The 14,325-nt window shown below is 43.1% G+C and overlaps 3 protein-coding genes across 4 annotated transcripts; all 3 read right to left on the reverse strand.

Moving 5' to 3' along the window:
- Positions 1 to 1,968: 1,968 nt before the first annotated feature.
- On the reverse strand, positions 1,969 to 3,554 carry spaw (southpaw; the record flags this gene model as incomplete). The annotated part of the gene is made up of 3 exons (XM_080499771.1): positions 3,407 to 3,554; positions 2,216 to 3,030; positions 1,969 to 2,121 (listed from the first exon to the last, which is right to left on the reverse strand). Exons 1-3 carry the CDS (start codon positions 3,516 to 3,518, stop codon positions 1,969 to 1,971), a joined length of 1,080 nt encoding a protein of 359 aa, XP_080355897.1. The 5' UTR covers positions 3,519 to 3,554.
- A 1,432-nt stretch (positions 3,555 to 4,986) lies between these two features.
- dguok (deoxyguanosine kinase) lies at positions 4,987 to 9,429 on the reverse strand. Its single transcript, XM_080499767.1, has 7 exons — positions 9,115 to 9,429; positions 8,345 to 8,454; positions 7,254 to 7,453; positions 6,911 to 7,058; positions 6,717 to 6,832; positions 5,749 to 5,848; positions 4,987 to 5,221 (listed from the first exon to the last, which is right to left on the reverse strand). The coding sequence occupies exons 1-7, from the start codon at positions 9,308 to 9,310 to the stop codon at positions 5,195 to 5,197; spliced, it is 897 nt and encodes a 298-aa protein (XP_080355893.1). The 5' UTR covers positions 9,311 to 9,429; the 3' UTR covers positions 4,987 to 5,194.
- Positions 9,430 to 10,107: 678 nt separating this feature from the next.
- On the reverse strand, positions 10,108 to 14,325 carry tcn2 (transcobalamin II). 2 transcript variants are annotated; one of them, XM_080499765.1, is made up of 10 exons: positions 14,211 to 14,325; positions 13,339 to 13,406; positions 12,692 to 12,881; positions 12,432 to 12,601; positions 11,936 to 12,088; positions 11,318 to 11,490; positions 11,044 to 11,218; positions 10,777 to 10,957; positions 10,569 to 10,687; positions 10,108 to 10,484 (listed from the first exon to the last, which is right to left on the reverse strand). In XM_080499765.1, exons 1-10 carry the CDS (start codon positions 14,225 to 14,227, stop codon positions 10,423 to 10,425), a joined length of 1,308 nt encoding a protein of 435 aa, XP_080355891.1. In that variant the 5' UTR covers positions 14,228 to 14,325; the 3' UTR covers positions 10,108 to 10,422. The 2 variants fall into 2 exon arrangements, with proteins under 2 accessions (XP_080355891.1, XP_080355892.1); XM_080499766.1 differs by lacking the exon at positions 14,211 to 14,325 and adding an exon at positions 13,642 to 13,663.

The following is a 14,325-nucleotide window of genomic DNA, read 5'->3' on the forward strand; positions in this document are numbered from 1 at the left end:
CAGCAAAGTATCACGAAACTCAAGATCCCATGAAAGTTCAAAGATGACTCCGTCTGGTCCTGCCTCGTCTGACAGTGTGGATTGAACTTTCCTCCACAGTAGTGTCTCACTCATGTCGCTCGGCTTGCTTGGGATCCAGAACCCCCCCCCCACCCTCCTCACCCCTGCTTCCTGACCCCTGAACCCCCCCCCAACGACCCCTCCCCAAGATAAACAAGTACTACTGCTACTTTCTCCCCCGCTGATCCACCCTGCAGTATGGTTTGTGTTTGTGGTCCCAATCAACAAAAGCAGTGTGACCAGGGAGCCTGCTAATGACCCCTGATGATGGAGCCCAGAGATGTGGATTGGCCGGGTGACAAAGCCAAATACACTAAAAACGTGAGGCGGCCAGTGTGTGTGATGAGTAGACATGGTTGGGTTTCCACCAGCAGGCTGAGCCTCTGTGAAGTGTGTCACTTATCAACACAAATATGTCCAATACGCAAAGCACGGATGAAATGTAACTGTTCTGGCTATTTGGGGGAAAAAAAACCCTACTTTCTCTAAATATATTTAAAAAAATAGACACGATTTTTTTCAAGCAAATTTATGGTTTATCTAAATTACGCAAATGTTTTACTGTGGCGCTCATTTACCTAAATGTGTGTAATTGAAGTGCATCACCTTTATTGGTTGAGAGTTGTATAAACACAAGACCCTTTCCAACACTGAATATAAATCTAAAGGCTGGTAGAAAATTACAGGAAACTGTTGATCAAAATAAAACATTTTAATAAACTTTTCATATTTTATACAAAATATACATGATAATGAATAAATAAGCACATAAACATATACAATATTCATTACAGCGCGGAGTCCATTCTTGTTTCATCCAACATAAATGAAACACTGAATTAACTGACCACTTTTTCAATATCTAAACGTACATATTCAGTCAGGTGATCACATGGTAAACACTACATGTGCATGTCCACATGGTGCCAGATTCCATCTGACCATCTGCAATGCAGGCTGATCCGTTGAGTGATTTGTGGAGTTTAAGCATGATGTATTTGTACCGTGGACACTTTCAGGAGCGGAGGTAGGTCAGTTGGTGGAGTGGATCATCATCTAATCCTAAAGCTGGTGGTTTGATAGCCGACCTCAACATTTCCATCTTTCAAAGTGTTTTTGTGGATGTGTGAGTGTCTGAATGATTGCGTGTGTGAATAGGTGAATGTAATATAGCATGACAGACATGTTAAGTTAAGCTGAAGTGGTGAAATGGACAATATAGACTCTTCCAGAAGCAGCTGAGCTCCAGACACACACACACACACACACACACACACACACACACACACACACACACACACACACACACACACACACACACACACACACACACACACACACACACACACACACACACACACACACACACGTGAATACTGATCATCATTTCAAAACATTTCTGTACCCCTTCTCTAATGTGGCTTTCAGCAGGTAACCACACCCTGTCAGAGAGGTCACATCAGCTTGTACTGATCCAGCGGCGAAGGCAATGAGCTCGTTGTGCTCAAATGTCTCCACAGTCACCAGATCTCAACTCCACAAAGCACCTTTGAAACATGAGATGTGGTGAAAAAGGAGATTCCAACCTTGAAAGAGCCACCCATCAGAAAACATGGAGGAACTGAGTCATACACACACACAAAACTTTAAATGGACAATCACTTATAGCACTCTTTTATCAATTCGGCAGCCTGAGCGAGTTTTAACACGGCCACTCACATTTACCTGTGGGAATATATTCTCCCATTCACAAACTTGAGAGGTTGTCACCTGCACACAAAAGTCACAACACGTGTATTGGCGAGAAGAAGCTTAGGTCTTATGTTATACAAACTATGACAAATATAGTTAAATGTGAGCTCAGTTTCTGCTTCACCAATAGCAACTCCTGGGATTGTGGTTGGTCACTCAGTGGCAGCCACACTCTTCAACAATCATGTCCTCGTGATGTCGCAGGGTCAAGTCATTGCCCTCGTAGTACAGCATGGAAAGTTGACTGAGGCGCGTTGGCACGCAGGAAGGACACGACACTCTGTCTGGATGGTGATGTCTCAGGAGGCTCTGGAATTCACATCATTCATATAGTCACATCAGAGGCTCAGTACAAAGCTTGTGAACGTTGAAGAGGCTCAAGCAGTAAATGGCGTTTTCTCACCTGCATGTACGCATGGTTGGTGGGACGGAAGGAGTCATCCAGTGGTGACGGGCACTCCCCCTCACATCGGTAGGCATTGTAGCGCTTTGGATGCACGATCCATTCGTCCCACCCAATGTGGTCAAAGTCCACCCACATGTCCACCTTCCGACACAGCGGCCCCTGCACTGGCTCTGCTGACGGCGCCTCAGTGGGAACAGCTCCATCAGTTATTCTCATCCTCTCCGTTCGGTTCCTCTTGTGGCGTCGGCTTTGACTGTCGGTGCTGCTTCTGTCCGTAGTCACATATTTTGAATTCTCCACAGTGTGAATGAGACTGTACGCTGCATGGCCTTCCTGAGGAACGTTATACTTGGAAAATATGATCAACATAACCCGGTTTCTCGTCGGATGGTGTGTTCTTCTTTGCTTCAATCCCACATGTTTGTGGGGAGGCGTGTCATTTATCCTCCCGTCCTCCTCGGCACCACTCCCCATGTCAGCCTCGGGCTGCCCCGAGGCCTCTGGGCTCGACATTTCACCCCCCTGGTACAGCCAGTACTTTAAGAGAACTGTGACATTAAACACCTTCCAGGAAGACTTTGTCTCTCTGGGTGAAGTGCTGAAGCTTCCCAGGAAGAGGCGCTCCTCTTGGCATGAAACATTGTCCAGGCTGCAGCTCGGCTTCCGGTGGTGAAATAAATCCACCGTGGCATGCGTGGAGGCAGAAAATGCAGGTAGCCTGATCTGAAGCTCTGCCAGCTGGATGAGCTCACTGGTGGAGACCGAGGACATGTCGAACTCGACTGTCCACCTTTCACCCACCTGATGGCAACCTGGAGAAGAGACCAGACGTGCAAGTAAGAATGTGGAGAAACCAGATTTCCGGACAAATGTCAAAACAGTGGAGTGAGAGGATGAGCAGGACAGGATGTGTATTGGACCCCCCCTGTGTAAGGATGTCTGAGGGCTGATATACAACCGCCCCACATAAAAAGCCTTTAAAGTTGAATAAGCATTTTGACACTTGCTGGGTTGTAAAAAAAAAGAAAAAAAGAAAAAAAAGAAAAGGAGAGGGTCTGATAACAGATAATGCTCTCAACCACACTCCTCCCTCGGTACACTGAGAGTAAGACCAACACACACCATCGGCCCTGCGCTTTCAATCAACATAAATGAACCCCAGAAAACAGGAAACGGGCTGAGACTCACCTCCGGCCATCAGGCTCAAGACAGAATCAGAGCGAGGAGCCATCATGATGTTGTTGACACCTTGTGATGAGAAGACATCGGCCGTCTTGAAGGAGCGGTACAGCTGCATCATGTATGGGGGGAGTCTGTCACGGTGAGCGGCTGACAGATTTCTGTACTCTAAACTGCTCTTGTGATACTTGTGAGTGGAGAAAACGCCTCCGAACACGCCGAGGAGCGTGAAGAAAACGGTCAGGCCTCTCTTTTCCATTTGAATTGAAACTCGCCAAATCTGCTCCAACAGTCTGTTAAAGAAGCCGAGAGAAAGAGTGCGAGTCCTTCCCTCCTTCCTCCAGCTGCTCTCAGGCTGAACTGATGCTCTGTGCAGACGGAGCTGCAGACAGGCCTTTTTATAGTGGACAGCTGCCCTTTGATGACCCCCGATTATCTCAGGCATCTGAACAGCCCCTCTGATCATCAGGGCACATCAGACGGCTGCTCCAAAGACATTTAACCAAGGTCAATGTCCTTTTAAACGTCCTGCTTTACCCGCCAAGTCAAACAAAAAGCATCTGGGGCAAAGCGGTGAATCCAAAACCGCCTGTAGATGTTAATATGAGTGTTGGCGGTCGCATGTGTCACCGTATTTCCCCTTGATGGACGAGCGACTTATCCTGATTATTAAGTCTCTAATGTGGCAGATCTTCTCTTTCAGATCTTGGCTGTGGCAGAAAAAGCCAAAAGTCTACAATGCAAAGACTTCTTGAAAAGACACAAACACTTCAGACAAGTCAGCTCTGCACATATGCAGCCACCCATTTTAATCATTTCTTTTCAAAAATTAGAAATAAATAAATATGCTGGACAAAAAGCATCTCCTGACCCCAACATTATTAGAATCATTGAAATAGTGCAAACGGGGCAGTCTAAAGTTCCTATTTAGAAAGAATTGAATTCCCTAGTGATATTCTCGTTCATGAGGGTGTCGGCTTATTGAGCTTTTAGGCGACTGTGCAGATGCCTGTTGAGGAAAATGTAGTTGGGGTTTGTATTACCATATTGCCCTCAGGCCTGTTTTACATTGTTCATTTTTAACAAAGCCATCGTTTTGTTTCAAATTAGTGCCACACTATCAGCTCTTGAGAGTGTAAAGCCTGATGGACACGTCTGACTTTTATTCAAGCCAACTTTTCCAATTCTTCTCATGATTCAAAAACAATTCTGAGAGGCCAGCACACCTGCTCACCACAATGTTGCATTGTAAGTACCTGTAGTAACTGGTTTCTCTTCCTGTGTTTCATTGTTTTCTGACGTAAAAATGGTGTTTCAGTGTATTTTCAACAACTATGTTGAACTGTTAAATCTAAATTGTTGAACGTGTACAAGCTTCAAGTAAAACACATCGAACAGACTCTTGCGACGCCATTAAAAGTTGTAAAAACAAAAACATATTTATATAATTTATTCATTGCCTTATTAGCAGATGATAAAACAATGTACATGTGTTCCATTTTACATTTTTAGCCATTTGTTTCAGTAACATTTGAATATCAGTCTAACTCAGCAGTGAAACGAACAAAAAGAGAGGACATATAACGGAAGAATAATTTGCAGTAACACATCAATAAAACAAACCATGTGCATTTTGTATAACTTGGTCGTCCCGTAGACGGTGAGGTTTCGCTTCCACATCACTGCCTCTGTCCACCACTGAGAACTTTCACATTGATTTCGACTCCAGTAAAAAGTCATTTCCCTGAACGAGGTCCGGTTGTTCCCGCTGTTGACGGCTGCTTTCAAACATCCTCTTCATAATGCAGCGAAGAAGTTTTTCACCTGAGTGTGAAAAAAAGGGGCAATCACAAATATCCAACCTCACAAATCACAACAACGACAGAATTATGACTTTATTTTTGGGTGGAATAAGAAACCGATGAATTGACGGAGAGATGAACACAAACATATGGATGGAACCCTCATCGATACTTTAACGTGTGTGTGTGTGTGTGTGTGTGTGTGCGCGCGTTTGTGTGTGTGGTCCTATGACAAACTGTACTAAAATAGTATGACTTAATATTTAATGATTGAATATGGAGTATCATAATCATTATAGAGTTAAATATTATTGGTTTTGTGTATGTTTGTTTGTGCGCTCAGTAGTTTTATTGTGTAAAAATGTGTATCTTCTTCAGAAGTAATATTAAATACGGCTCATATTATGGATCTTATTCCACAAAGAGATCTTTAGATCAGCCAGAGCAGTGTGACGGTAATTCAAACGTTAAAACAGGGTCCTCGTGTGGTTAACTGTGGTACAGCAGCTGTCAGGTTAGAACCTCAGCATGAAACTGGATAAAACTTACTTGAGTAATGAACTGTTCCTGCACCTCTGGGTTCCTCTGAAACTCCATGCTGGCATCGAGCTGTAGGATGGGAATCTGCCTCAGCTTCTCAAAGTGGATCCTGAACGGAGAGCGCAGAGCTGAATGGGACGTTTTATTACCGGAGCAGCCTGAAGTGTGAAGACTAAACAACGCCGACTCTCGCTGAGGTGGCCTCCTTTAAATCACAACTCAAAAAAGCAGTTTTAGCCACGAGCATTCACGTGATGTTGCGACGGCATTTCGTTTCATTTTAGCCTCTGCTGTGTTTGACGCCATATTGTGTTACTCCGTGTGGTTACATCCTGAAATCTCCTGCTGTTTTAGTACTTAATTTTATATTGATCTGTTCCGGCTGCGTCTCAAATGCTTTTAAAGGCGCTACTAATAAATAATAATGATATAATACATGAAATTAAAACTGTAATAAATGAATGTACATAAGGTTGTAGACTCTACAGTAACAATCTGTTGGAATTATGTTCAACCTAAAAAGACATTTAGATTTATAAATGTTCACGAGATTCATACACGACAAAACAGCTGCAATCAATGTTGATTTTAGTTACCATCACCATTGAAAACATAATTTCTTTCATGTAGTAAAACTAACTAAACTTACCTCATGGATTACTTTGGACTTAATGGCTCATTACGATTCCCAAACTAATGTGTGAAAGACGCTGCTTTTCAAGAACTTATTATTCAGCAAAAATAAGCGAGAAAGTGAATTTGAGTTGAGTTAAATATTCCACATTTCCCCTCTTTATCAAACTTTTAGTACCAATACTGTGTGGACAATGTTGTGCACTGTTATTTCACATATTTTCTGATTAAAATGAGCCAAAACTTTTGAAGTAAAAACATATTGAAATTATTCTTTGAAATTCATTGACAAAAAAAGGACTCCTGTTGTCAGCAGAAATTCACACACGTGTGCTCTCACTCACTCTGTGCTTTTCTCCACCAGCCACCTCTCATGCTGAACATGCAGCTTTTCCAAATAGTCCAGCTTGACCCCCTCCTCCTCGGCCCGCCCCCGGCGCTCCAGACGCTCCAAACATGTCTGAGCAGCACACAAAACTCTCTGTGAGTGGAGGTTTTTTTGCTTCGATTTCAGGATGTTCAATACCCCATGGCGTACCTGTGGTGGTGCTCGGAGGTAAATGATGCCCTCCAGCTCCACCTGCTGACCGAACTGCTCCACCAGGAAGGAGTGCCAGTCCTGGTAGATGGCCCACTCTGAGCTGTTGATACAATCCAGCTCAAACATATTGAGAGCAAAGATGTACCTGTCACAACAAACACACACAAACAAGTTTCAGCAATAATACAATTCATCTTCCCGCATCACTTCCAACTATTCACCCTGTAATATTAGACATCCAACCTTTGTAATTCAGATTGGCTGAAAATAAATATTGTGCTAAATGAGAAACTCAGTTTATTGTCTCACGATTGTATTCCCACCTGCGTGTCCCGCTCACCTGTCGCTGTAGACGGAGCGCTCGTACACCTGCACCGGCGCTCCCTGTGAGCGGAGCAGGCGAGCCGGGGGAGGCTGCAGCTGCGTCCTCAGCCGGCTCATACAGGAGTACGTCTGGAAGGTGTACGACCAGCGCTGGGGGTCCTGGTACATCATCTGCAGCAGGTTGCTGACGGTGGTCTGAGGTGGTGCATCTGGTCCCTGACAGGAGACGCAAACACAGACGTATCGATGAGGAGGACACATCGGGTGATTTCATTGCGTCTCAGGCATGAAACAAAGAAAGAAGTTTAATTTACGTTGCGTTTGTTTGTATGCGTGTGTACATTGACACGCACATGTGTGTAAAAGTGCGTATGGAAATATTTTATTTTTTCCTTTTAAATGTCTTTTAGTAAGAAATGAAAACATGAACAGATTCATAATCAAGTAAGTAATTTACACATTTCCTACATTTTTCCAAATGTGAGTTCAGTCTCCAAATCACATTCAAATCAATTTTTTCCAAAGCTTTTGTGTATGATAATTATACGTCTCCTACTTGCATTGGAGTTTTACAGATTTCCCTTATCAATTCTAGCTTTCTTTATACAGTATATGTAACTTTTAGTGGGTTTTTTTTTTGTCAATTCCCCAGAGCAGGAAAATATTAAACATTAACTTCTTATATCTCAGGGCAATTGCTGGTTCTTTTTGTTTGTTTGTTATAGAGGATTCTTATTTTAACATAGCACTGGCACTTGAGCAGTGTCGTCCATATTTTGTTTTCACATAATTAAAAAAAAACAACCTAAAAAAGTTATAAAAACCTATAGAAAAATGTCTGAATTCAGTAATACTCTCTGGAAAGCTCTGTTGGGCCTGCAGGTTGCTACTTCACAGTTTTTATTTGCAACTGTGTTGAATATTCTATTATCAACTTCTATTTCTGAGCATTTTTTTTGTTGTTGTAGTTTTTCGTTCACCATTTCTCACTTATATCGATCCTAATTTGCAGTGTGGGTAGGGATGCTGTTCATTTATTCTAAAAGCAGAAAACATCCTTCATTTGACCCGGTGCCCCTCCAGTAAGCCATCAGTACATGTGCCCACCTTTGCTGCCACACTCTGGATGCTCTGCCACTTGTTGACGGGCTCTGCCATCACCTCCCAGTCAGAACAAGCCGACTGCAGCAGTCTGGCAAAGGTGGACTTCCCCACCGCTGTGAAGTGAGAGCATCAACACATCTGGTCACTCCCATTGTTCCAACACCATGAACTCAGTTAGGTAGATCAGTGGTTCTCAACCTTTTATTATTCTTTTCTTTTAAAAGTTAATTGCACATTTTTATGAATTAAATGCATATTTTTGTTAAGTTTGCATTTCATATTTAATGTGAAGTCTTCTTTAACAATATAAACAATTAGTGGATGTGTTATAGAGTCTAAAACACTCCCAACAATGTGTTCCCTCCTGAACCTGCGATTAATAGAAAAATGCTCAAACAACACCTATTGTGTTTTGTTTTTGCGAACTTTGAGGGCTGAGAAAATAAAACATAAACTACTTTGGACTTTTCCATTGAGGTGTCAAGAAATATTCAAACAAATTTCACAGTTTGCAGCCCCCCCGACCTGTAAAAACAATGACACTGTCTGTTTATAGGCGACAGCGCCTCCTGCCGGAGAGATACGAGGGGAGTCTCCGCATGGCGACAGGTGCCGCGCAGGGACAAAAAGACTAGATTACAACAACTGCACCTCAACGGACGAATAACTTTAACCTTGTCTGACTGTAATCTTGAGGAGTCCCCCCCCCCCCCCCCCTACAGACGCCCCCAGGCTGGGAACCAGTTTCCTGGATGACCTGCCACAGATCTCACCGATGTTGCCCTCGATGGAAACTCTCTTCACCGGAGCTTCAGCGGGCAGACCCCCCGCAGCGCCGACATGTCCCCTCTTTTGAGGAGCCTTCTTGTGTCCCTCTCGCATGAAGCTGTCAACAATCCTCCGCTGTGTGTGGAGAAACCTGCTCGTACCGCTCAGACCGCTAGACAAGCGGAGCAACAACGAGCTCATCACGACGGGTGTTACGGAGAGATTATCATCCCAGTTACCGGGTCCTCCACATCCGGTCCGCGGCCTGCTCCTCTCTCATCCGAATACAGACATCACACTCAGTTAGTTAGTTAATTAGTTTTCAGCCATTAAACTATATGAAATACATTCAAGCCAACGTGAACGGCAGGGCAATATACCTAACCGTTGACTATTTCCACTTCCGGTTCGACGGGCCTTTCACAATAAAAGCACGACATCAGTTTATATCGGGGTTATCAAACGTAAGGCCTGTGGGCGAAAACCGTCCCAAAACAGGCCCCAATTCGGCCAACAAACCAAGCTAAATGTGAAAATAGAAAAGGAAACACAATCTTCATAAGAGTAGTGAACACAACACTGAAAAAAAAGAATGCACACAAAAGTTATGGGAGGGATTTTTTTTTAACCTTCCACCATCTTTTGCACCACAAAGTATTAAAATTGAGTTTATGTTGGGATTAATTTGTACTTGTTGAGCAGATTTTTTTTTATACTTTTTTCAAAACATGTAGCCTGTGTCACAACAAAAAAAAACTTTTTTTACCCACAAGTAGAAGATGGATTGCTAAATAAATGCTACTGAGATGATTCTCCATGTTTTTAGGATAAATGACAAATCACACAACCTGCAGGAAAATGTTGAGACAACTTAGCCAAACCTCCAAAATAATACACACTTTAAATGCCCATTTAGAAAGTTCTTTGTGATAGAGAAAACCAGCCACTTTAACAAAATAAAGACGTTTTTTTTGCACCAATACTACACACACCACAGAGTATTCTTTTGAAGAAAAAAAATAATGAATCATGATTTTGAAATAACATTATATTGCACAATCAGCTTCTTTATTCCAATAGTAAAAATCCATCAAAAATAACATTTCACAATTCACGGATTGAGGCCCGAATAGTTTTAGCAAAGATTGTTGAACTTTTTTCGTTATTACCTTTTAATAAAATGTCTCTTCTTAAAAAAAAAAAGAAAACACATTACATTCAATCATGATAGCAACAGACAACTTCAGTAAAATCACCGGTTAAAATAAAAACAATCCTCCAAAGACCGAAGTCTTTGTGATTCTCCTGTATCTTCAGTAGCTCGTATTTCTGATAGCGATCCTTTGATCTGCTCCAATCTTAAAGTCAGCAACACCTGAAGGAGCAAAATAAGAAACAACAGTTAAATCAAAACAGATTACAGATGTGCTGCGAATGTTTGTCACAGTGGTCCTCTCACCCTGTGAGAGAGCAGTGCCCTCAGAGGAGAGGTGCCAGAATCTGCGGTCGCTCTGTCTGGCCTGCTCTCCGTTAATCACACTTAAGAAAGGTCCCCACAAGCTGGACTCTGTCTCAAATCTAAAGGACATCAGAGATCAAATGTCGTCAATCATACAGACTATATATATATATATAAAAGAATACTGCGGTGCATCATGGGGACTCACGTGAAGCCAGCACTTTTCTCTTGGAGCAGTGTGAGGGCCTCCAGCAGGGAGCTGCTCTTTGGGACGCTGACGGAATAAACCGCTGCCTCTCCGCTGGACGTCACCACCTCCACGGTCACAGCCACCTTGGTCTGACTGGGGAGAACCGCCACAGGATCTAAGGGCTCCAGCACCAGAGTGTCTGCGGGAACAGGTGCACCACAGCAAGAGCAGTGAGGATCCCAACATCAGGAAGGCCACATACTGTTGAAATATTGCTATTCTTACCATGCTCATGGAGACACTCCTTGCTTTTCACTGAGAGATAGGATTGTTTATACAGAGCAGGAAGTGTCTGCGATATGGACATGGGGTTGTGGTATACGTTGTTTCTGGCTGCTGTCCTCATGGCCTTCATTGACGGAGCACAATCTGCCACCTCACTGCCCATAGCCAGTAAAGCCTGACACACAACAAGTGCATAAGTTGGAGCGACAGGGATTGAACTCTCTTAAGATTTCAGCCAAAGGCCAGGGCGGAACAAAGGAAAAAGAGACCTTACTTGTACTGCAAGTCCTGTGCTGAACTCATTCCCAATATGGCCGTCGGGCCTACGAGCTGCCAGAAGCTTCTGCTTGGTCATCATGATAGCGGTTTCCAGCTCAGCAGCATTGTGCACATGAGAGCCGGAGTCCTTCACACACTGGAGAGCCATTCCAGCCATAGCGTAGGTGTCTGAGAAAGTCAGCCATAATGAACAAATGTTTTTTTTTTTGGTCCAAACTTATCTGAAGACTTAAAAAGTCGTTCACTTTTTCCACACCTCAGTAACAGCAAACACACTGGACAACTTTAGTGAAACAGAGAGGAAGTTGTTTCATAAAAGTTTGGACCAATAAAACTCCCAAGTCACCACAGACTATTCTTTTAAGTTTTCAATGTCTAAAATATAAATTCAAATGTAACTGCCCTCTTCACAGTTATCTCGGCATACAACTCTATGTTGAAGTTCTTTTCTTTTGTTTACAGACATGCACACTTGTTAATACGAAACATCTTCCGTTGATAATATTGCTACTGGATGATAACAGGAGGCCTAAACAGATCTGTGAGACAATTGACTGACAACGTGTATTGGTACCACCTGCACATAGTCCACATTTTCAATATTCTGGCTCACCAACGCTCTCAGTTTCTCCGTGTGTGAAGTGCTGAAGCTCCACTGCTTTGATGAGCTTGTTGGTGACATGGTTGTTCACCCGGACGCCGCTCACACAGAGAGCAAGCACACCGAGCGAGTACTGGTAATAGTTGGTCAAAGGGCGTTGGCTGACTGGAATATAGGAGAGAACATTGAAAGTAATTACATCATATGGACACACGAGTACATTACTTTCTTCACCGGCAGAGTCCTTTTTTTTTAACATTAGTTTCAGTGTAATTGTTGAATAGCTGAATCTTACAAGCATAACTTGTAAAACAACATATAAATGATCAAAAGTTACGGTTTTCTCTCTCCTTTTCTTTTTTTTTTGCGAGAGTCTGGGTTTTTTTTTTTTTAACATCCATAAACATCCATAAACTTTGAACTCATGTTGCAGCACAATGAAAGGAGGAATTTGAAAAAAACTCTTTATGACTCCAGGGGCCGTCCGAAAGGTCAAAGGAAACCTTACATGCAATGTGCTCCTTCTCTCGCTCCATCTGCTTCTTCAGATGTGTCAGGAGTGTCTCACTCTTGTCGTTGACGGTGAAGGTGATCGTGTTGAGATCATGGCAGGAGGATTTCAGGGCCAGAGTGTACAACGCCAAGAGCCCAACCACAGACTGGCTGTTAGACAGAGAGCTGAGAATGCCACAAAGTTACTTTAATTTAGTGCCGATACTCTCAAAACAGACACAGGTGGACAAAAAGCACTTGCAAGCGTGAGCAAACCTTTGAATGTCATCGTGTAAACTAGTTTTTAGTCTATTGATGTGTTCGCCCTCCTTGACGTGGTTGTGGTTATCGGAAAGACGTAATGCCAGGTGGACACTGGGATTGGGAAGTCCTTCCTGATTATCCAGAGAGCGGAGGAGATTCTTGTTGAGTGACAGGAGCAGCTCACTGTGCGATTCACCAGTTTCTGGATTGAAATAATCAGAAACAGGTCAAAATGTCAGCACACATAAATGAAACATAATAGAACGGGTAGGATTTCCATTCCAGTGCTGACATCAACACGGTCTGTGAATTGCAAAACCGCAGCAGCTGCGTCAGCAGAAAGGAGAGAAATTGGCAAGACTCTGTGGATTTGTTGATTTTGTTTTGAGTTCCCACTTTCTGAATGCTTCTTCCCAATAAGAAACAGGGGGGGAAAGAGTGTTTATGTTAACTTGATGATAGGTGCACAAGTATCAATCAGGAAGGAGTGATATGAGAGCCACTCAAATAAATCCAGAATTGCAAAATCTGTGGATTTCCAGACCAGATGAGTCAGTGTGTAAACTGAGTTGCCCCACAGTCATTTCAGACTTAGTAAGCACAATGTGTTTATCGATCAGCAATAGATTATTCTCTTTTAAAAACAAAAAGTTACATACCACATGGTTTGCTGGAGGCAACAGCCAGCAGACTAGTGATTATGACCAGAGACAGCATTGTGGATGACCTGCTTGGAAACGCAGCCGACACGAACAAAGTCACAACAACAGAAATATGCAATGTGAAGTCTGAGGAGACACAGAACACACATATCAAACAAAAGAATCCGGAAATATACGCTCATTAGATCTTAGACATGCAACAGACTACTACTGGTCGTGTCAATGGTTTTAAGATGTTGGTTATTACAGCAGTTGAGTGATGAGTTTCGGCAGAAATGACGGAAAACTGCAGGTTGTTACCTCTTCAGTGTGTCCAGTGTGAATAATCAGAGCTGAGTGAGGACTCGGGCAGAGACAACAGCTTCTAGTATTTCACTGTCACATGACTCTCATATAAGATGACAACACAGTGGAAGAGCTGGAGAGCCAATGTGCGTTAAACACATCTTTTTATTTTTTAACAAAAAAATAATGATTAAATAAATGGTTTGGTAAATACAAGTCCCAAAATTAGACTGTTATTATAACCAACAGATACTTTCAAAACAAAACGGAGCTAATTGTTTTCATGACTACATTTCCCAAAATGCATCTTAACTTTAAACGTAACTTTACGCATATTCGAGAACATTGGCGAAGTCATCCCGCGCGTGTGCTACAACCCTACCATGGCGAAGCTGTCGACCTCTTTACTCAACTTCTGATTGGCTGAGCCTGATCCCTTTAATCCCACCCCCAACCAATAACAACTCTTATCAGGCCCCAAGCCAGCGAAGGATACAGATAGCATCCAATCAGAGGCCGAGGAGCGCGTGTCGCTGCGCCTCTGCAGTAGGATTCGTAAAGACGCCTCCCCTTGTAAAACTCACCGTTTCAGAATAGCCATCTAACGTCAGTTGTTCCAGCCCACCTTTTAGGACAGTCCATTAAACGACCGATTCCTCTCCTCTTGCGGTGGAGCGGCGTTATGTTCGTGAAGCCTTC

The sequence above is a fragment of the Blennius ocellaris genome (assembly GCF_963422515.1).
Source record: "Blennius ocellaris genome assembly, chromosome: 7".
NCBI lineage: Eukaryota > Metazoa > Chordata > Actinopteri > Blenniiformes > Blenniidae > Blennius > Blennius ocellaris.